The 22,745-nt window shown below is 46.1% G+C and overlaps 1 protein-coding gene across 1 annotated transcript; it reads right to left on the reverse strand.

The window, feature by feature from the left end:
* Positions 1-878: 878 nt before the first annotated feature.
* On the reverse strand, positions 879-22,569 carry COMMD5 (COMM domain containing 5). The gene is made up of 7 exons (XM_033137843.1): positions 22,365-22,569; positions 16,005-16,165; positions 15,362-15,390; positions 12,200-12,250; positions 11,313-11,408; positions 5,923-5,998; positions 879-1,201 (listed from the first exon to the last, which is right to left on the reverse strand). Exons 1-7 carry the CDS (start codon positions 22,528-22,530, stop codon positions 1,100-1,102), a joined length of 681 nt encoding a protein of 226 aa, XP_032993734.1. The 5' UTR covers positions 22,531-22,569; the 3' UTR covers positions 879-1,099.
* Between the last annotated feature and the right edge of the window lie 176 nt (positions 22,570-22,745).

A 22,745-nucleotide genomic window follows, 5' to 3' on the forward strand; every position in this document is an offset into this window, starting at 1 on the left:
TGGTTACTAGCCACGAGGGCCGTGTTCTACCTCCACTGTCGGAGGCAATACATCTCTGAATATATTGCCTCCGACAATGTATCCAGAGTGCTGTTGTTCTCAGATTCTGCCTGCAGGCTTCCCAGGGGCATTTCGCTTGCTTCTGTGAAAAGAGGATGCTGGACTAGATGGGCCATTAGCCTGATCCAGTAGGCTCTTCTCCCCCCCCCCTGAATGTATATATTGCCCACTTGAACAGAAGAAGTTTGGATAACTGGGTCCATAGCTCCATCGGTAGAGCATGAAACTCTTAATCTAAGGATCATGGGTTTGAGCCCCACATTGGGCAAAATATCCCTGCATTGCAGGTTGTTGGAGTGGATGGTCCTTGTGGTCCCTTCCAACTCTACAATTCTACGCCAAGGATCCTGTGCAACAGCAACACTATGGCCTGGCCAACAGCCCCCCCCCCCCCCCCCCGTTCCCCACAATAATGAATAAAAGCCTTGAGTGGGGTTATACAGTTTAGGAATACTTCCCTGCTTCTTCTTCAACAAACTTCAAGTCTCTTTTACTTTCATTGTATGCAGCACAATGGCAACTGCAATTCTTCTTTAAGCAAACAAGCAAGCACGCACACACACGCAAGCAAGCAAGCAAACTGAATTTCATTCCTGACAAATTTCCCTGTTTTTTCAGTTAAAGGTCCTTTGAAAGGCTACACCTTTTCCCACCCGTTCTGCTATGCTGCCTGTAGAGCAGGTTATGAGCAGATGTCTCACAAACCCTTAGAAATAATTAGTGAGATGAATCAGCGCTCTTTTGGAAAGGGCTTTTTCACATCTATAGGGTCAGCTATTTTTAAAAATGTTTCAATGAATCACGCAAAAGGGCTTATCCAACGAGGATAATGCTATCTTTATGTGTAAAACTTAAAGAAAAAATAACAATCCAACAGCTGCTTCTAATACACAGGCGAAAAAATATTTACAGCCACATTATCAGAAGGGTGACGTTGCAATACGTTGTGATTACAAAACAGAAGCAACTTCTTTTTGATGGTGTTTCTTGTGTGGTTTTCCTAATGTGTTAAAGCCCCAATAAATTAATCAGAAAGGGTTCAGTCCTGAATTTTCAGAACACTCCTTTTCTCCAGGTCATTCATCTCCTTCAGGATCAGAGCAACATTGTACCTTAATTCTTGAAATTTTCCAGCTGGCACCTGGAATATAAAAATACCCAGAAAGGTCAGGGTACAACATCTCCTTGTGAGAATATATAATAGGCTTGTAGGATGCCCCTGAATCCTGAACCTATTTAGAGGACAAGTCACCAGAGGAGAAATCTGACGGATCACCCAAACATTATGTCCCCCAAATTGAAATGATCTAATTAATTGCATTTTTGCAAACAGAGTCCACAAATCTTAACTAGCCCACAAAAACTTCCTGCCCAACATGACTACAAAGGGAGACAGTGACTTTCATTTCCTAGCCACTTTGAGCCTACCCATGCATCTGGGAGTAAGCGCTTTGGAACTCGGTGGATCCACTCCCAAGTATTTATTTACGAATTGCAAGGCTTTCTTACCTGCCCTTTACTGTAAGGCCCGAGGGCAAGTTATGACAATATGCAATTACAGAAAATGAAATTATAAAAAAACAACTTAACAGCATTACAATGATAAAACACATAAATCCATTCCAAATGCAACAAAACAGTATAAATTCAGCCAAAGGGGGTGGGTCCCACAAAACACACTACTTTAATCGTCAAAGGCCAGGGGCACAAAGGTGAGACTTCAACATCTGTCAGAAGCTGCATAACACCGGTGCCAGATAGGAAGGCAGTTGTACAATTTAGAGGCAGCCACAGAGAATGCCTTTTCCCAGGCTGTCATTCCCTGCAATTCTGAGGGTGAAGGATCTACCAAGAGAGCTCTCCCCTCTGCAGATAATAATAACATTCAACCAGTATGCATGTACAGGGTTGTGCCATTAAGTCTGCCATCAAAACTGAATATCAACAGCAGATCTAACTGCTAGATTTATTAGCAGCAGTCTTGCACTTGTTACTCAGGAATTCAAAGATACCAAAATATCGGTGCAGTTTTGAAGTCAGTGGTTAAAAATCAGTTTTGAAACATTTAGCTTGCCATCTTGATTGATAATGGCACCCAACTATATCCAAATATAGGTGAAAACCTGCTCCTCGGGAATAATCACTCAAAATGTGCTAATGAAATCTTAAAAGGTGTCCAAATGCACAACTTTCCAAAATACTTTTTTAAAAAACAAACAAACCCAAATGCATTGAAAAACATTGGGGGGAAAAACTTCTTTCATGTTGCTTTGATGGAACAACCTCCTGAAAACCCCCAGAACAAAACAAACAAGCTGGTTGCATAACTTTGTATAAAGAAAAGCCGCAGTTTCAGCAACTTCTGTGTTTCCCCCACCTCCTGGAGAGTACAGGATCCGACCTGGCCACTTAGCACATGAGTGTGCTGACTTAGAAAAATGTGATATCTCAGGATCAATTTCTCTTTCAGCCTGCCAACAGCACTAAGGATTTTCCTCATCTCTTTGCCAAATCCCTTCATTAGATTCATGAACTAAATTAGAGATAATCTGTGGAAATGACTGCTTATCTCCCTGCTGCCAAACATACAGCTCAGTAGGTGGAGCACGTGACTCTTAATGTCAGTGGTTGTGAGTTTGAGTCCCACATTGGGCAAGAGTCCTGCATTGCAGGGGGTTGGACTAGAAGACCCTCAGGGTCCCTTCCAACTCTACAATTCTATGATTCTATACCAGGGTCTCCCAAACTTGCATCTCCAGCTGTTTTAGGACTACAGTCCCCGCCATCCCTGACCGCTGGTCCAGCTAGCTAAGGATGATGGGAGTGGTAGTCCAAAAAACAGCTGGAGACCCAGGTTTGAGACACACTGTTCACCTCTAACATCACACACTTCGTACTCCAGATTAAGATCTGTAGTATCTACATCAGTGCTGGGAAACCTGTGGCCCTCCAGATGTTGCTAGACTTCAACTCCCATCATCCCTGAATATTTGATGATGCTGGGGGTGTGTGCAGCTGATAGGGGCTGGATTCCAACAACATCTGGAAGGCCACAGGCTACCCAGCCCTGACCTACATTATGGATTTTCAAATCAAATTTAGGCAAAAAGGAGAACTTGCTCTCTGGAGAATTATTTCCTGCCTGCCCCACCACAACTGTGCATTCCGCATTAATTTCTGCAGAACTACAATACTGCCCACTCAGTTCCATGTTGCCCCCACCTTCCAAAAAGGAATGGAGGAGAACTTAAGAGCCCTAATGCACCAGGCTAAAAACCCACCCAGTTCAGCAACCAGCTCACAATGGCCAACCAGAAGCCTGGGAGTCCATCAGCAGGACATGGGGGCAACCCAATGTTCTCTGCTTGCAATTTCCAGGAACTGGTATACATGCTAAAACTTGTTGCTTAAACATGAAGGCAGCCTTGCAGAAACCACTCTGAGAAAGAGGTGTGAACCACTAGCTGGGCCACCCTTTCAAGAAGGCACTGTTTGTTTGTTTGTGTGGCCAGGCACCTGTCCATGGCCACTGTACTTTACAACCCTGCGATTCTCTGCAAAAGCAGAGCGGCGGCTTTAGAAAGGTTTGAAGACCAAAGCTTAGTGTGAATTTACAAGGCTGTGCACCATAGCTCACTGGGCAGAGCATCTGCTTTGCATCTAGAAGGCTCCAGGTTCCATCCCCGTCATCTCCAGGTAAGGCTAGGAGACAACTCTGGAGAGCTGTTGCCAGCCAGCATGCATGGCTAGATGTACCAGTGGTCTGACTTGGTATAAGTCCTATACTCCTAACTATATCTTGCATCTGAAAGGTTCATTAGTTTAGATGGCTAAGCTGATTAAAGTCTGTTCAGCAGCAGCAAAAGCCAGTGTGGCTCCCCCTCCTGATGCTGTTGAACTCCCCTAAAACCCCAGCCAACATGGCTAACAGGAACTGCTCTTGGCATCAAAGTCTGTCTCAAGAGGCAATGGAGCGAGCCTCCTCTCTGGGATGTAAGCCTGGGCACTGTGTATGGAGGTCCAGACAAGAAGACTCTCCTATCAGCCTTGTTGATGTGGCCCAAAGGAAATCTAAGCAATACATTTGGCACCAGCTTGGCTGCAGCAGTAGCCGGAAGGAGGAGTACAAGGTGCCACCCAATCGTTTTAGGGACTCCACTCTGGATTTGTGTAGGGTTTACTCCTGAGCCTTTTCTTTTCCCAAAGATGTCCTGCAAAGCAGCAGGGATGGATTTTCTCTTTGGGCTTACTCCCAAAACCTTTCTCACGAATGAGTATAGCTGGAACGGAGCAGAGGTTTAGGACCAGAGTTTTCCTTCTCCTAGATGGACTACCTTCCCAGGCTGACAAGCCCTATCTGCCCCTCACCTCCGTCAACAGCTTATTCAGAAACCGCCATCTTGACCGTTGGAACCACTACTGGTCTCTTCATCTCAATCTGCTAGAGCCTGTCTTCGCATGCAGGGGAAGTCCCTAATTCACCAAGGGTCTGAGACCCTTTGGCTACCCTCACTTAGTTTAGCTAGCCAGTTGAAGCAGTTTTCTGAGTTGTGACTGCTGTTGTAAGCTGACAGATTTTAGGAGCCACAGGTGAGAGCTGAGTGCAGGGTGGGGTACCAAAGGTAGACAAGCTACCACAGAAGGAGCACAATGTGTCCCCCGCCAAGGGTGCTACCTTTCCCCTAACACCCCATACACTCCTCAGAAATGGTTGACCAACAGCATATGGAAGGCCCACACTGACACTTTGTGCTGAATTTCTTCTGTGATTATGAGCTGACTCTCCATTCAGCTGTGGCTTTTGGGGGAGAATGTTTTTATTAAACAATGCCTGACAAATCAATTATTTCCTATTATATAGGAATATAATTCTGGTATACTCTGCATTTGCATTTTGGATGAAATGACCAGGAGATGGTCGCAACAACAAATACACTTTGATTGATTGATTGACTGACTGACTGACTGATGGATGTTCGTAAGTGGCAGGCTTAAGTGTAGTCTCAAGGGAATCTTAAAGATTTTAATTTATTTTTAAAATGCAATTAAATGTAAGCTGGATATACCATTAAGGTGAATGCATAAGAAGTGCACTCCTATGAAGATCTGCTCAGAAGGAAGTACCTTAAGCTCAATGGGACTTACTCCCAGATAAGTATGTATAGGATTGCAACCTAAAAGTATGGGAAACAGTAAACATATGAAGTCAGACCAGTGGTCTATTTAGCTCAGCATTGTCTACACTGACTGGCAGCAGCTCTCCAAGGTTTCAGATGGATGACATTCCCAGTCATACCTGGACTACTGGCATGCTCTATCACTGAGCCAGAACCCATCCAGTTGGATATTTCAGACTTGTTTGCTTTTCATGTTTCTCTCTGAATCCAGAAGAGCAAGAGCAATATTTCAATTTTTCACCCATCAAGCTCAGCCCTTGTTGGGGTATCCTTCTTGGGGTTTTCCCTAAAGCACACAACCCTTATGCCTCGGCACTGTTGTTTATATTAATAAAATAATAATAATAATAATAATAATAATAATAATAATAATAATAATAATTTATACCCCGCCCATCTAGCTGAGTTTCCCCAGCCACTCTGTTTCAACTTCTTAAACCACAGTACTCACACAATGAATATTGGAAATAGAGATAATGCAATGCACTATGAGACCTTTAATTTATTTTGCAGCCCAGCTCATCACATGCCTGATTCTTAAGAGCAGTCTTTCAGAGAACTCCACACAAATCCATGAATATAAATTGCTTCCAAAGGCTTTCTAAAACTCCCAGTAAACAGCTATTCACTGTCATACGAAGAATGTAAAGCGAGCCCACTCTTGTTTAGCAATGGCAATACTTACTTCAAAGCGATGAGCTGACCCGTCGGACAGCTTCAGTTGCATTAAAACGGATGGCTGCAAAGCCCGAGCCAATGAGCTGAAATCAATCACATTATTACCATTAGAGCTGCTAGGGAAAGAAGGAAGACTTGGACACGAGTCCTTTACATGAAGTGCAAACAAACAAACAAACAAAACCCCACAGGCAGTATCTGCTACATTCCAGGGGGATGTGTGCCTTTAAGCTGGACAGGAAACCAGATCCAATTAATAGCGACAACAGCTAGACAGGAATGCAAGTGAGAATGAATGGATACCAAAAATAATGATTATTTGAACACAGACCACTCTGCATATAAGCAAATGTGGGAATAATAATAATAATAATAATAATAATAATAATAATTTATTTGTACCCCGCTCATCTGGCTGGGTTTCCCTCAGCCACTCTGGACGGCTTCCAACAAAATTAAATGTGTAAAAAATACAATACAAATTCTCTTAAGATATAACCACTATATGAAAAACACAGGTGTCAGGGATGTCTTAAGCGTATGCGGTGCCGGGGTGCAAGGATCTGCCCGGCGCCCCAGGCCAGCGCAACAAACCAGCTTGAGGCATCGGCGACTGGGCGAAGCCGGGCACCTCGTGGTGTGAGCAGAGTGCGCTGGGCGGGCCTCTCCACAGCCCTACGCCAATCCCAGGTGTGCAGGAGGGTGGAGCTGGCCGGCCGCCTCATCACCTCGCTGGCTTGCTCACTCCCGAACTTGTGGCGCAGACTCCAACTCTTGGGCCCCGGACTCTCGACCTGGTGCCCCTGAGAGCCCGCCACCCTGGTGCCCCGCACCCCTGGCACATATGGTTAAGATGGCCCTGACAGGTGTTCTTCAAATCATGCGCTCTTGGAGCAAACTGATTTTATAGAACAATTTCAATGAAGGTCTAGGCCTATTTTGGCACAGAAACTGCTTTTTTCACAGGCCTTTGGCTAATTAAACACTCCATAGCAGGCATCTCCAACCTTTGGCCCTCCAGACTACAATTCCCATCATCCCTGACCACTGGTCCTGTTAGCTAGGGATCATGGGAGTTGTAGGCCAAAACATCTGGAGGGCCGCAGGTTGGGGGTGCCTGCTCTATAGCCTTTTCAACCGTGTGTGTGTGTGTGTGTGTGTGCACATGTGTCATTGTTTTGTTCATGGTTAGGCTATGTATTTTTGTGCTTTTATACTGCAAACCGCCGTGTGATACTCTGAGGAAGAGCAGCATATAAGATTTAAGAAATAAATAAAATAATTGACGAGTTCTCCACAGTTTAAAGCATGAAACAAGATGTACCGGTATTCCTGGAGACTATGGTTACATGCTTAAATAAACATTATTGCTGGTATCGTCTTATTGTTTCTTGCGACGGCATCATTCACATACTCCCCCCCCCCCCGCTCCCGAACGAAAGAAAAACTGCTGGGGCTACCCTATCAAAGGCTCAAACAGCTAGGCCACTAACACAGTATTACCTACTGTGACAGGCAACTGCTCTCTTAAGTTCTCAGGAACAAGACTTTTCTTCTTCCTATCAGAGAAGCTTTGCACTGGAGATGCCAAGGACTGATCCAAGGTCCTTCCACCAAGCCAAAAATGGTTCCATAACGTTATAATCTATCCCATAGTATGATGTCAACTGCTTTCAACCTGGTATTCCGCCCCCCTCTAAATTCATTAATTCCCCCAATGCTGGTCCCAATGCTACAGACACTGGGTTGCACCCAGCTAAGTCCCACTCACAGCAGACCCACTGAAATTAATGCGCATGACTAATTTTGCCCCATTAATTTCAATGGGCCCGGGTTTCGCTGAATGCAACCTACTGCTCTCTCTCTCTCTCTCTCTCTCTCTCTCTCTCTCTCTCTCTCTCTCTCTCTCCTAGCAGTAGGGATTCACTCTCAGCAAACTAGCACACAGGAAGTCAACAGGGTGGCGGGGGAGAGCAGTTTTCCACTACTGTGATTCTCATTTGTGGAAAGTTATTGCATTCCTGAAAATAAACTGTTTCATACAGCTAATTAGAAACAGGATGATTGTATGATGATACCACTGAAACTGGGCAGTTTCAAAAACAGTAATTCACTCTCTGCTACCCCGCAAAGCGACTGAAAGCTTCCATCCCCTGACCTACCACACGATCCTGGGAGCAACCTGGAGACATTATTGTTTATTCAAGGTTTTGTAGCTGGATGAGAAAATCTCTGCCTTAGGTGTTCATGCTGCTTTGCTTTTAAAACTATCTTTAGTTGCTTTTATGGCTATGCTTTTAAACCGCCTTGAGCCTGATATGGAAGACAATCTGAATTTGTATTTGCAAAAAAGGGCAGCAGCAGATTTGAAAGGTGTTAAAACTGAAGGTGTTTTGATTTGATTTGATTTGATTTAAAACCGAAAGCACGCATAATTCAAACATGGAAAATTAGATCTAAATAGAGTTAGGGCATGTGGGAAAACGTTCTGATTAAAAGTTATCAAAACAACAACGACAACAACCCCACATCAGCTGAGAAAGAAACTCACCTCTCTGAAAACTGGACAAGGACCTTATAGCAACCAAACTGGAGGAAGGGTCTTTCTGGAGCCAGCCTTGCTAAACTCCTATACTCCCCCCCCCCCAGAAGTGGAAAATGAATCACTGTGTGTGCCATTCTGCCAGCCAGTTGGCCTCTACCAGAATTAGAAAAGAAACTAGCAGATGCCAAGAGCTCTATGGCCAAGAATGAACTCTCCACGTGCCTCTAGGTGAGGCTGTTGCCTGAGGATAAACAGGAAGTTTCTCAGGGAGCTGGCAAGGGATGGAAACCAAGAAGGAAGAAATCCCAAAAATGGAGCCCACGTTCTCCAAGGAAGGACTGTTTACACCTCCCAAAACAACTAAGGTGAAGAATATTTAGCTATGTGTTCTCCAGCCTTTTGTTGGTGCGCAATATATAATAAAATCCACTGTGATGGTAGTACTGTTGACTCCAAATAAACAGAGGGATCAAGCTCCCTCAACAGCTCCTGACAGGTCAGGTTTCTCTACCTAAAGCACATTCAGCAGATTACCTTGAGACGCTGACTTTCCCGCAACTATGCAGAGCCTTTGTTGAACCAAGGTTCCAACAGATGCCCTCAGCATACTTAGAAGGGAGACACCCAGGAATTCCCAACATGGAACGCAAATGCATTTATGGATGCAATCAGGTCAATGATCTCATGCAATACCTGCTGATTTGCCCCTTATATACAATGCACGGACCAACTTTTTAAATCTCCTCTTCTCAGGCTGATCCCCCTCAGGAAGCGACAGTCAAACACTTAGGCTTAGCTGACAAAAGATCTACAAATTACACAAATTTGTGGCCAAATTTGCTATGTTCCAGTTATGTTAATGCTTCCTAATTTTAAATATTTATGCTGTAAACATTTTACGCTGCAAACTTTTATAGGCTATGTCGTGTGGTTTCAGAGGAAAGTCTTGCTCCTGCCTTTGTAAAGGCCTTTGGCTATACACATTAAATGGATTGATTGATTGATTGATTGACTAACTGACTTTCAGCAGATCAGCTCCCTACTTCCCTGTCTGTTATGGCCTGGGAAACTACCAACTATGAGAATGGCAGACTGTCAATTGGCAACAAGAACATCCCTCTGGGCCTGTCCTGGTGGTTAGGCTTTTCCTCTCTGTGTGTGTAAATGTGCTGAACCTGAGCCTGAGAAGGTGCTTATTTTTTAAGAATGCAGCGGCGTGTCCAGTCCAGTGGCGTAGGGAGCCACTTTGCCGCCCGGAGCAGCAAACGTGGGGGCACCCCCCCGGGGGCGAGCCGCCGCTCCCTAGCCGCATGCGCCCTGATGTCACGACGCATGCACAGCATCCAGGGTGGAATGTGCATGTGCGGACATGCGCACTCCACCCAAGATGCCAGGCATCTGTGCTGCTGCTCGCACACTGCAGCTTTAAAAGTTGCCGCTGCTGCACAGAAGGGGTGCTGGGCGGCGGCTTGGGAGGGGGGTAGTGGCACCGAGTGTCACCCTCCCCCCAGGCTGGTACCCGGGGCGCTCCGCCCCTTCACCCCCCCCCTTTGGTATGTCACTGGTCCAGTCCAGCATTCCGTTCTCACAGAGGCCGCCCTGAGGCCTATGGGAAGCCTGCAACAAGGAAACTCTCTTTCTCATGACCCCCAGCTACTGGAGGTTAACATATAAGCTTCATGGTCATGTTTTCCTAACCAGGTGGGACCTGGCTGAGGAGAGATTTGGGGGTGGAACCAGAGGCTGTTGGAACGGCTTGAAATTTTGCAAAATTACTATCTCAAGAGGATCCTAGGCCTTCCTCAAGGAACTCCGGCAGCTTACTTGAGAGTGGAGGTAGGATTACCTTCTGTGTCTGCCAGGGCCCACTTGAGATTCTTACGTTTTTACATCAACCTTGCAAATACCTCGAACACCTTACTGGCCAAACAAGCCTTTGTTTCTCTTCAAAAGAACACCACTTGGCGTCAAAATCTATCTGATATCCTGGTTAGATACACCCTACCGGAGTTTAATACACTCAAACTGTGGAGCCCGGACAAAGTTCGGGAATGGATCCTGGAGAGAGACGCCCTGTTAGACATCACAAAAATACAGAACCCAGGGTCCTCCCACTGGTTTCCCCGACTGAAATCAGTTAAAACCTGCGCCAATTACTTGGCGAATATCACCGATCCCACACTCCGGAGAGCTTTCACCATGGCCCGTTTTCAAACTATCCCTACGGCCTATCTGTCAGGCAGATATGCAAAAATCCCGGTAGAGCACCGTTTATGTCCTTGCCACATGAGAACCAAAGAGGACCTCACGCATTACTTGTTGTACTGTCCCATTTACTCGGCCTTCAGGGATGCGATCTTACAAACTATTCCCAAGTCATTAGTCAACTCTGAGGACCAAGTAAAGTTTCTGCTGGTGGACGCTGACCCACGGATTACCCACGTGGTAGCGGTTTTCATGGCAAGGGCTATGAAAACCAGGGTGAGGTTCCTGAATGAGGCAGAGAAGGCCCTCCCATCGCTCTCCTAACCTGTTGAATCCTTTTTCCTGTATGGGGGGTGTTGGGTTTCATTTTTTGCCTCTTTGTTTTTTTGTTTGGTCTGGATTTGTCCCCTTTGCTGCGACAGCGCGGCACAGGCTTTTAAAATCTTAAACCTATTTTAATAATTTTATTGTTTTACTTTTTAATGGTGTTGTATGGTGTTTTGTGTAAAGGCATGGACCTCACAAACCTAATAAATGTTGTTGTTGTTGTTGTTAGTTTGGCGGGGCAATTTCCCATCTGCCCAAACTGGGCCAGCCTCCACAGACACCCACTGAAAATTCAGGAATGGGCTTCGTATATCCTGTACCTGGTAGAAATGGCCACATCTACCCTCCACTTGAAGTCTTCGATTCTAGGCAGCTTACTAGCTTGCTTCTGAATAGCCTCTTCAAGAGCAGGTTGCCTGTTGGTGAGGGGAAAAAAGAAACGGCACTCAAGAAAGCAGGAGTGAGACTCTTCAGAGCAGTGGTGCAATGGAACCTTTGTACCCCAAGGGCCACATTCCCTTCTGGACAATTTTCCAGGGGGCCACACCCAGCAGTGGGCAGGATCAGAGGCAAAAGCAGCTTGAGAGGCAAAATAAAATTTTACCTTTGTATACCAAGCTAACGTTCTGCACACGCTCACCTCTCTGCCCCCTTCATTCAGGCAAGCAAGAGAAATGGACAGAGTTTAAGGGCAAATTCCAGCCAGGCAAAAACACTCAAGGAGGGTGTGCAGCAAGACACTGGTGTGGCATAGGGATGGAGTGTGGCATAAGGAGGGTGTGTGGCCTGGAGAGAATCATGAGAGCCAGACAGAGGGGTTGGGAGGGCCACATTTGGCCCCAGGGCCAAAGTTCACCAACACTGCTCCAGAGGCAATGAACTGGGAAAACCGGAATATGACTTCAGTGAATAATCTAAAGAGTAAGGTATACTGCCATGACTAAGAAACATAGGCCAGTGTCAGTGTCTGGGATATTAAGGAGATTCTCTTGGCACTTCCACCACCCACAAGGTGCTATCTGTGGTAACCCCCCAATTTCCCCTCCTTAAAGTCTTTCCAAGGCAGAACCAATAAACTTTCTGATGAATGGCTGGTTCAGAAATATATTAAATGAAAGAATAAGACCTTGTGGAGTGAAATATAGGTTAGGGAATGATGTAAATCTCAAGAAAGGGAAAGGAAAAGACTGAAAATCTGCAAACTTACCTGTTTCCAAAGACTACAGTGGCAAAGTCCACAATGAAATCGTCTGGAATCCTTAAAATGAAAGAGCAAATTGAGGCAAACGGCACACAAACCCCAATATGAAGTATGTCCTCCTCCCAATTATTAAAGGGAAAAAAGATAGTAGCTTACTGGATGTGGAATTGCTTTTTAGAAAGTCCCCCATAAGGAAAGCCAGCACAACAACCTTGTGGCCAAACTATATAGAATGAAGTTTTCAAAGAGAGATTTTGGTTACAGGTGTGTATTTCAGCCTAAGCGTCTTGGACAGCTGATTTTGTATCACAAATGCTTCTCCGATGTTTTAATCCTCTAATGTTCGATTTCCGTTTTGAATTCCGTATACTGTATTGTATTTTGTAAGTTGGTTTGGGCCCCAGGTGGTGAAAAGTGGGGTATACATTTATTTATTTATTTTAAAAAAAGATGAGTAAATGGAACAGGAAAGTTCCCCTAGCTGAGTGAAAACTTCACCCAGAACTTCAGGGTAGGAGAGGAGGCGAGAGGCGAAGGGAGCCAACAGTTCACCAACGTAGCTGGTTATGGAGGCAGGAAGAAAAGACTGTGGCTCAGTCTGCACTATACGTTTAAAGTGGTATCATACCAATTTAAACAGCCATAGTTTCCCCCAAAGAATCCTGGGAACTGGCATTTGGGAAACCCCTATCACAGAGCTACAACTTCCAGAGTGGTTTAACAATCAATCCCTCTTGCCAAGGAACTCTTTGATTATTGTAGCCCTACGCAGGTTAAGGGGTGAGTGTGTCTCTGAACAACATTAAGCACCCTTAACAATCTACAGCATCCAGGATTCTTTGGGGGAAAGCCATGGTTGTTTAAAGTGGTATGATACAGCATTAATGCAACAGCGCTGATGCATACATTGATGCATTTTTAAACTCCCCCAGCCAAATCTTTGCCAGCAGGTCTTGAGTTCTCTCTCATTTTCTCTCTCTTGCTATGCCCAATGACAGGATGTTTCAAATGCAGGCTCTGCAGCACTTTAGTGCTTATGCAAAGCCTCTGCTCTGTACCACCCAGCAAAGATTTTGACTAAGTCCACGTAACAAATGGCATGTTTTGCTTGCTAATTAGAACAAGCGATCACACCCAGACAATACAGGCGGATTCTGCTTGTTATATCACCGTCCTTTGAAAACAGAAGGAAATGTTTTAAAAGTAGGACAGGGCGTCCCATTCAGAAATGCCAACTGTCTTACTATTAATAACAACAATAAAAAGTGTGTGTGTGTGTGTGTGAAGGTATTAGTGGGTAATTACAGGCATGCAAGAACGATATAATTTAGAAGAACTGGTAGAGGCCCATCTCTCACTCTCTTCTATATAACATGCACTCAGCACCACATCAAAAAAAGGACAACATTATACAACATCAGGGTGATTCTCCTGGCTTCCAATGAGCTCATTAGTGAACTATTACATGCAAAATTCCATCTGAGCGGGACCACAAGGCAATGCTTCTCTCCTAAGCACCAATAATCTCTTTTGTGATAGTTGGGGGTGGGGGTGAGGGGAGAAGAAGCTGCCAGCCATATTTCATCAGCTGATTTGTAATATTGACAGGCTACTGAATTAGCCCGCCTGAAAACTGAGATGAAGCAGAGACCAAGCCCACTTCTACACTATACAGCTAAAGCGTTACGATACCATTTTAACCAGGCAGGGCTTCACCCAAAGCATCGTGGGAAATGTAGTTAGTTAAGGATGCTGCTAGGATGCCCCTATTTCACACAGCTGAACTTCACAGAGTTCCCTGGGATAAGGGACTGATTACTAAAGCACTCTGGGAATTGTGGCTATGTGAGGGGAATGTGTGTGTGTGTGGAGGGGTGTCTCCTGACCCTCTGTACCCTTGTAACAAACCACAGTTACCCGGATGCTTGTTTAAAATGGTATCATGGTGATTTAAGTGTACATTGTGGATGGGGCCCACGCTTAAAGTTTTATTTATTTATTTATTTATTGCATTTTATATACTGCCTTTATCTTCCAGGGATCTCCAAGGTGGTGCTTGTGGTTCCCCTCCCCCCTGCCATTTATTCCTCACAACGACCCTGTGAGGTGGGTTAGGCAAAGAGATGGTGACTGGCCCAAGGTCACCCAGTGAGCTTCATGGCTGAGTGGGGATTCGAACGCTGCTCTCCCAGGTCCTCTTGACCATTGCGCTTTGTGTTTCAGCTGCCTGGAGTAAGCCTAGCAAGCCTACAACTGAAACCTGAAATCTGTCAAGTTCTTTGACCGTCAGAAGCACTTCCTGGTGTGTGCTGCTCGCATTCTCTTTCTGTGTGTGTATGTCTGACTGTGGCCTAACAATATGTCTTCCTTTGCTCCTGCTAACACTGAGTGATCAACTGTTTGTGTAATTTTAAGAAAACCTGCCCCATTTCCAAGCCCTCACTATTCTCTCTTTGTAGAGGGCAGTGGAGCGGAAAAGTCTTTATGCCCCCTCCATGTGCTCTGGAATGTAGGTGCTGCCTGTTGACACCAAACACCACTTGACCAGCCCCGCTCACGATATCCATGTGATGAGAATGGGCAGTTTAGGTTCCCATGAGCTCTTGGACCAGGGCTATTGTTCCAAAATGCATTGAAGCCCATGCTTCAAGGATGCTGGAGGCAGGGCCAACAGGGCGTCCCCCAACCACTGCTCCCATCAACGTGTGGAGCCCCGCTTCATCTGAGTAACACATGAAGGGGCTCTATGGTGAGGAGCTTCAAGGCTGCATGTATAATTTGGCCCTCTAAGCCTCTCCATCTGCCCCCCGGGAGTCTTTCCAAGTCACTGTCCCTGCGCTGTGCCACCCTCAGGTATGCATTCCTAGCTGGAAAGTATTTCTCAACCATGATAATGCTTCTTGCTTTCCTGGTGAGAGAGAGGGAGGTAGAAGCATTTGTGTTTGCCACATGGAGAAAGAGAGAAAAGTAATTCAGTCTACAAAAGGTATGAGTCACAACCACTTTTGCACCTGGTATCACCTACCACGGGGATGCAGTCCCCCTCCCTCCAGAAGTCTAGTTCTTCTTGGGCAGGGAAAAAAAGTTTCCCACCCCTTGCTTTTCAGCAACCACTTATCCATCATGTTTGACGCAAGCAACTGGCAGATTTACCAAAAACAGGCATACCTGAGCTCGTGTAGGTCTTCTTTAAAAACCTGCAAAACGAAAAGACAAGGACAGTTCAAGGAGAGTTTCTGCAAGAGCAAGGGTGGGTGCCCCTCAGATGCCTGGGAATCTGGAAAGGGATCTAGAAGATAGTGAAACCGCCCCCCGCCCCCCTGACAACTGATGCATCCAAACCTGCGAGTGAGAGTATGCCAAGTCTGGGTGACCCAAGGTAGGCAAGCTTGCATGGGTGGCTGACACCACACACACGGCCAGTTGAAACCATTCCCAGGGTGTGGCTTCTGTCGCATGCTGACAGTGTCTAGGAGCCAGAGGTGAGAGCTGAGTACAGGGTGGGGAGGAAAGGTGGAAAACTGCCCCAGAAAAAGGAGTATGTGTCCCGTCAGTACTGTCTACACTGACGGGCAGCAGGTCTCCAGGATTTTAGGCAGAATAATTTCCCTGCCCTAACCTGGGAAATAGCAATAATTGAACCTGAGACCTCCTGCACGTGAAGCAATTGCTTTACGACTGAGCTATGGCCTATTAAAACATCTGGAGGGTCACAGGTTCCCCATCCCTTTCTTGGAGCTACCATCTTGCTCATCTCACAGTTTAGCACATACTTAGTTTTTACTGAGCAATGTGTATGCCTTCTACTCACTTCTTGCTTCAGAGACGCTGTGGGGAGCCTCAGGGCCTCTCGCAGGAGAGTATACATTCCAGAGATGAGGACAGCGAGCTGTTCATCCGATAGTTTTGCATTCTCGGCAATCACCTTTACCAGCTCTTTGCAATCTTTTCCTTCTAAGGCGCTGACAGTGACTGTTTAGCAAAATAACGATAAAGGTTAAGTTATCAACTCTGGCAGAGTCCCGCAAGTGCAAGCACATAATTTCACCATGATCAGAAGCCGCCTGGAAATCACAGGCAACTTTGCAACAGCGGCAGCATCTAGGGATCTGACACCATCTAGCTGAGATTTAAAGGAGGAGGTTTGTGCACAAAACAGTGGGGGGGATTTAAATGGGAAAGAACAGCATACAAACTTAAGAAGAGCCCTCTTGAATCTGGCCAATGGCGCTTCTAGTCCAGCAAACTGTTCTCACAATGGCCATCACTAGATGCCTGCCAACTGGACCTGAGCGCAACACCACTCTCCCACTTGTCAACAACTGGCATTCAGAGGCAAACTACCTTTAACAGTGGATGCAGAACATAACCATGTGGTTTAGCAGTAAAGGACATTCAGAATAGTCCCATTCAGTGTTTTTTTTCTTTTCTTAAAAAAAATGTTTAGGGGTAGTCTCATTTTGACTCAAGAAAGTCACCATTTTATAGTTCAAATTGGGAAAAATAAATGCAGCAAATGGACAAAAGTTCAAAATGTTTAGGGGTATGTGTACCCCTGTGTCGCCCCAGAAAAAAAGCACTGGTCCCATTTATTCCCACTACTGTGGATAACTGCTCCCTCTAACAGCAAATGCAGCTGCTGAGTGCCAACAGGATTGAAACCCAAACCTGGAAACTGAGAAACAGTATACTCAAGGAAACACCAAGATTTGCAAAGAGTGAAAAAAGGGTGAAAAATCCTAAACACACTTCAATGAAGGGGCAACCATTTTACACACACACACACACACACACACACACACCAATTCAGCCTAATGAGAAGTGAGCATACTTTATGGCCATGGAATGTTAGGGGTGTGCAGGGACAGAGAATGGAATCAGTGTTCGAAATTAGCCAGGTGCCAGGCACATTTTGCACCTGACTTTTGACCACTTGAGACCAAGTGAAGATGCCTGGGTACCAATATGGCACCTGACAGCTCCACCATCTGGAGGTGCATGCCTGGGAATCATTGGATCTGGACTATTTTCACACACTAATACTCAATCCTGTAGAATTCTATGTTATATTTTATTTACACCAGTGGTTTCAACCAGCGTGCTGTGAAACCTTTGAAGGATGATCATGGATGATGCAAGCAACACTGGCCTCTGTCCCTCTTTCCTTCCTTCTCTCCCTCCTCTGATGCCCTCTCGTGTCTTTGCCTCCCCAAGGCTTGTGTGGCTGTTTGTTGCAGCAGCCCTGGCTACAAGCACCACAGGTGAATGGTGCCTCTGGGGCTGGTTGCCAGGAGCTGAGGCAGCCTTAGAGTGAGCGAGCAAGCAAGCAGGTGAGGGAGCCCAGCTAGCCTGTCCACCAGCCCTTGCTGTTGGGAATGAACAGACAAGTGGGAGGCCAGGCAGGTAGGCAGGTGCTGTGCTGGCCTTTCTTGTGCTTGCTGTGCGCAATGCCTGCCTGGGAGCTGAATGCCGAGTGCTGAAGGGGAGACAGTCTGCCATGGAGGCTCGGTAGTGCCCACTGCTGCCTCCCAAGGTAAGGTGCTGGCCTAACACTCACCTTTGGCTACTCTCCATTGGGCCACTAAGGCTGGGGGCATCCTCTTCCCAGGCCCCTGTGGAGCAGTGTGAGGAGGCACCTCCCTTTGGGGCAGGGGGGGGGTAGCTCAGAGACCAGCGGCGGCAGCAACGGCTGCCAGAGGACACCCAAGGAGAGGGGAGAGGAGATGAGGTTGGGAGAACACTCCACAAGGGAGTGTTTGAAAACAGGCGGGAGGCTGCCAGCTCTGCAGGCAAGGGGTGACATAGCTGGGCTCCTGAGCCCCGTGGGGGTGACGCAGAAAGAATGCAGTTGGTCAAGGGAGCCGTGGACTCAAAAAGGTTGAAAACATCTGCTTTACACAATCAGAGTGAACTTCTGCAGCCAAAATGCTTTTTCCGTGCAGCCTGGGCAGGAGCACTCACCATAAAGAAAAAGAGGTTGGAATAGGTTAATACATGGGTAGGCAAACTAAGGCTCAGGGGTCCAACCGCCTTCTAAATCCGGCCTGCGGACGGTCCAGGAACCAGCATGTTTTTACAAGAGTAGAATGTGTGTCTTTATTTAAAATGCATCTCTGGGTTATTTGTAGGGCATAGGAATTCATTCCCCTGTCCCCCGCTGAAAAAGTTTGCTGACCCCTGGGCTAATATATATGTGGACTGTCCCTGGCTTTTCTTCCTTAAATTATCAAAGCTCTTAACCTGGCTTAAGATTGTCCTATGACCTAGCCAGATGTTTAACTGAATATCAATCACATCCATAAAAATTTGAGAGGCACCTGTGTTTAGGCTCATTATTCCAGGACTTCCAACAAGTTCCCACACAACCCACAAGTTAGCTTTTTTCCACACAACCCACAAGTTAGCTTATTTCCTAAAGAGACTATATCACACCACCACTGGAAAAAAGCCAACTTCGTATCAGAAACCAGCGTAGTAACCAGGCAAAGAAGGATCTGCCAATTATGGTTCTCTCAGTTTCTCATTTTTCCAATCTTAAATTCAGTTCTCCACATTTTGCAGCAATTTGCATTAAAACAAAACTCATGAAAATGAATCAGTATTTTAGTGTGAAGTTTCCCTAATAAACACATTTTTACATGCAGTATTGACTTATGTACACATGTTTGCAAGCAACTTTCACAAATGTAATGCAGTTTTGTATGTTATTTTTACCAATATATCCATTTTAATGCACACTTCTTCAGTTGAAAGAAGTGCAATTCACTATTTTAATCGCAAAGCAGATTTTAATTTATTTATTTATTGAATTTATATACCACCCTATACCTGGAGGTCTCAGGGAAGTTCAAGGAATAAAATCGAGATATAAAACCACAAAATATATAATAAAAAGAACAACAACAACCCAATAGTCCGTCCCCCCACAAAAACACATTTAAAAAGGGCACAGTATGTAAATTAGATCAACCGAAGGCCTGGTTAAAAAGGAACTCTTTTGCCTGGCGCGTAAAGGTGTATAATGAAGGTGCCAGGCAAACTTCCCTGGGGAGAGCATTCCACAGACGGGGAGCCACTGCAAAGAAGGCCCCATTCTCGTGTTGCCACCCTCTGGACCTCTCAAGGGGGAGGGCCTCAGATGATGATCTCAGGGTGTGGGTAGGTTCAGATGGAAAGAGGCGGTCTTTGAGCTATTGTGGTCCTGGGCCATTTAAGGCTTTATAGGTCAAAACCAGCACTTTGAATTTGGCCCGGAAACTAATTGGTAGCCAGTGCAGTCGGACCAGGATCAGTGTAATATGCACAAACTGTCTTTCTCCGATGAGCAACCTGACAGCTGAATTCTGCACCAGCTGAAATTTCCAAACCATCCTCAGAGGCAGCTTTGCCTCTAACACATTGCAGTAATCTAACCAAGAGATTACCAGAGCATAGATAACAGTAGTAAGGCTATCCCTGTCCAGATAGGGGCACAGCTGGACCACCAGCCAAAGCTGATGGAAGGCACTCTGGGCCACTCCAGCAACAGCAAAGGATCCAGGAGTACCCCCAAGCTGTGAACCTGCTCCTTCAGGGGAAGTATAACCCCACCAAGAGCAGGCGACCTCCCACCCATCTGGTCTAGGGAGCACCCTACTAACAATGTCTGGATTGAGCTTCAGTTTGTTGACTCTCATCCAGTCCATTACTGAGGCAAAGCACTGGTCCAACACTTCCACTGTCTCACCTGCAGATGTAAAGGAGAAATAGAGCTGGGTGTCATCAGCATACTGCTGACAACGTACTCCAAACCCCTGGATAACCCCACCCAGCGGCTTCATGTAGACGCTAAACAACATGGGGAATAGGATTGGGCCCTGTGGAACCCCACATTACAGGTTCCACAGGGTTGAAAAGCATTCCCCAAGTAATTAATTCTTCCATGGTGAACATTTGTGCAAGCACTCCCCCTTATGGTAAAAATGGAACTAGAATTGCAACAATAATTTTAAGATTTACTATTTTTAAGCACGTCAAAGTGAAAGTAGATATATACCTAGGTACTGCTCCGGCGGGAAGGTAAACGACATTTCCGTGCGCTGCTCTGGTTTCGCTAGAAGCAGCTTAGTCATGCTGGCCACAAGACCCGGAAAAACTGTCTGTGGACAAACGCCAGCTCCCTCGGCCAGTAAAGCAAGATGAGCGCCGCTACCCCAGAGTTGTCCACGACTGGACTTAACAGTCAGGGGTCCTTTACCTTTTTTATTTTTCACACTATTTCATGGCATTTACACAGGCCTAGTAAAGGGACTGCCCTAATACATATTTTAGAATTATTCTAACGTGTTAACATAATTACATTTATTCTTGGTGTGACAAAATAAACATGTGGCCATAGCTCTGTATTTCACTATGTAAAGCATAGGTATAGCAAGGATTTGGGGGGCAGGCAACCAAAGTTGTTGAACTTTTTTTAGGAAGTCAAAGTTGTTGAGCTTGGAGATCACAGGGAAAAATACCCCATGAAGAGGATATTATGGGGGCATGGTTATATATTTTTATTATGTTTTATATTTATTTATTAAACTCCACCTTTTCCCCTGATGAAACTCAAGCATGGAAAAAGCTATCATTAAAAAGCAATTAAATATTAATAGAATTAAAACTATTTGTTGTTGTTGTTGTTGTTGTTGTTGTTGTTGTTCAGTCATTCAGTCGTGTCCGACTCTTCGTGACCCCATGGACCAGGGCACACCAGGCACGCCTATCCTTCACTACCTCTCGTATATTAAAACTATATACATATGTAAAATCTGTTTTGTATTTTGGTCCTGGAACAACCTGGCCACCAAATTCTGCACCAGTTGAAGTTTCCAAACCGTCCTCAGAGGCAGCTTCACCTCTAACACATTGCAGTAATCTAACCGAGAGGTTACCAGAGCATAGACAACAGTAGTTAGGCTATCCCTGTCCAGATAGGGGCACAGCTGGGCCACCAGCCAAAGCTGATGGAAGGCGCTCTGGGCCACTGAGGCCACCTGAGCCTCGAGCAACAGCAAAGGATCCAAGAGTACCCCCAAGCTGTGAACCTGCTCCTTCCTTCCTTCCTTCCTTCCTTCCTTCAGGGGATGTATAACCCCATCAAGAGCAGGCGACCTCCCACCCATCTGGTCTAGGGAACACCCCACTAACAATGTCTGGATTGAGCTTCAGTTTGTTGGCTCTCATCCAGTCCATTACTGAGGCAAAGCATTGGTCCAACACTTCCACTGTCTCACCTGCAGATGTAAAGGAGAAACAGAGCTGGGTGTCATCAGCATACTGCTGACAACGTACCCTAAACCTCTGGTTAACTCCACCCAGTGGTTTCATGTAGACGTTAAACAACATGGGGGATAGGACCGAGCCCTGCGGAACCCCACATTGAAGGTTCCATGGGGCTGAATGCATTCCCCAAGTAATATCCTCTGGGGACGACCATCCAAGTAGGACTGGAACCACCACAAAGGGGTGCCACCCACCCCCAGTTTAGAGTCACTCAAGAATGATACCATGGTTGATGGTATCAAAAGCCGCTGAGAGGTAGAGAGCAATTAACAGGGACGTGTTTCTCTTGACAAAGGTCATCATGAGGGTGACCAAAGCAGTTTCTGTGCCAAAACCAGGCCTGAACCCTGATCCAGGAAACCAGTCTCTACCAAAAGCACCTGGATCTGGTGTGCGACCACTCACTCCAGAACCTTGCCCAGGAAAGGGGGATAAGCAACTGACCGGCAGATTGCAACAAATGGAGATATGCAAGTGAAATAATGCCACCCAGTTTATAAAGAAGCGCAATGAACTGTTTTAATGGCAAAACTGATTAACAATATTTCCTGTGGCCATCACATTAACTACAGTAGTCAGTTTCACATCGCAGCGTTGGAAACAATCTGCAAGAAACTTAAGCGGTTAAGTTAGAAGCACAAAAAGCAGTAACAGCAAGATGGCCTGCTGTCAAGAGCAATTGATGAGAGTGAGAGGAAAGGGCCATGCAGAGCCCACGACTAGTAGGCCCACACTTTAGGAACGCTAGACGGTGGTTAAGCTAACCAGCGCCTAAGCAGGATAAACTCTCAAAGGCAAGAACTCGTTCCCAGCGGGCACTGATTCCCACCCCTCTACCTGTCTTGCCGGCAAAGCGTTTGTTTACCTTTGAGGAGTTTCCGAAAGGTTTCCTTGTCCAGCTCCCGGACGCTCCTTGCCATCGCTTCCACCTCTGGGGGCAGCCGAGCCCCCAGAAAGCTGACCCTGCTGAGGTTAGTCTCGAGTCCCGAGTGCTGGTAAAGGGGTAACAGGGCCTTCCCAATCGCAGCCATGGCAGCAGGAGCCACCCCACCCCCCTCCAAGGCTTTGCAAAAACGAAAAAAAAAAGAGACTGCAGGCCCGGCTGTCAAGTCACGTGACTCTCCTCTTCCCGGGGAACGTTCTATTTCATTCGAGCGCCCCCTAATGGCCCAAACTCCGAAATGAAGCTTGTTTTCTCCTGTTCCGGAGGGCAGAACTAGAACCAATGGCAAGGCAGGAGATTCCT

The sequence above is a fragment of the Lacerta agilis genome, chromosome Z (assembly GCF_009819535.1).
Source record: "Lacerta agilis isolate rLacAgi1 chromosome Z, rLacAgi1.pri, whole genome shotgun sequence".
In the NCBI taxonomy this organism is placed as follows: Eukaryota; Metazoa; Chordata; class Lepidosauria; order Squamata; family Lacertidae; genus Lacerta; species Lacerta agilis.

Excerpts from the sequence above, each read along its gene's own strand:
- COMMD5 (XM_033137843.1), bottom strand. The coding sequence starts at position 22,530 with ATGGCTGCGATTGGGAAGGCCCTGTTACCCCTTTACCAGCACTCGGGA. Across the intron at positions 16,166-22,364 it reads CTTTCGGAAACTCCTCAAAG|TCACTGTCAGCGCCTTAGAA; the intron begins GTAAACAAACGC and ends TTTGCTAAACAG. Across the intron at positions 11,409-12,199 it reads ACTGTAGTCTTTGGAAACAG|GCAACCTGCTCTTGAAGAGG; the intron begins GTAAGTTTGCAG and ends CCTCACCAACAG.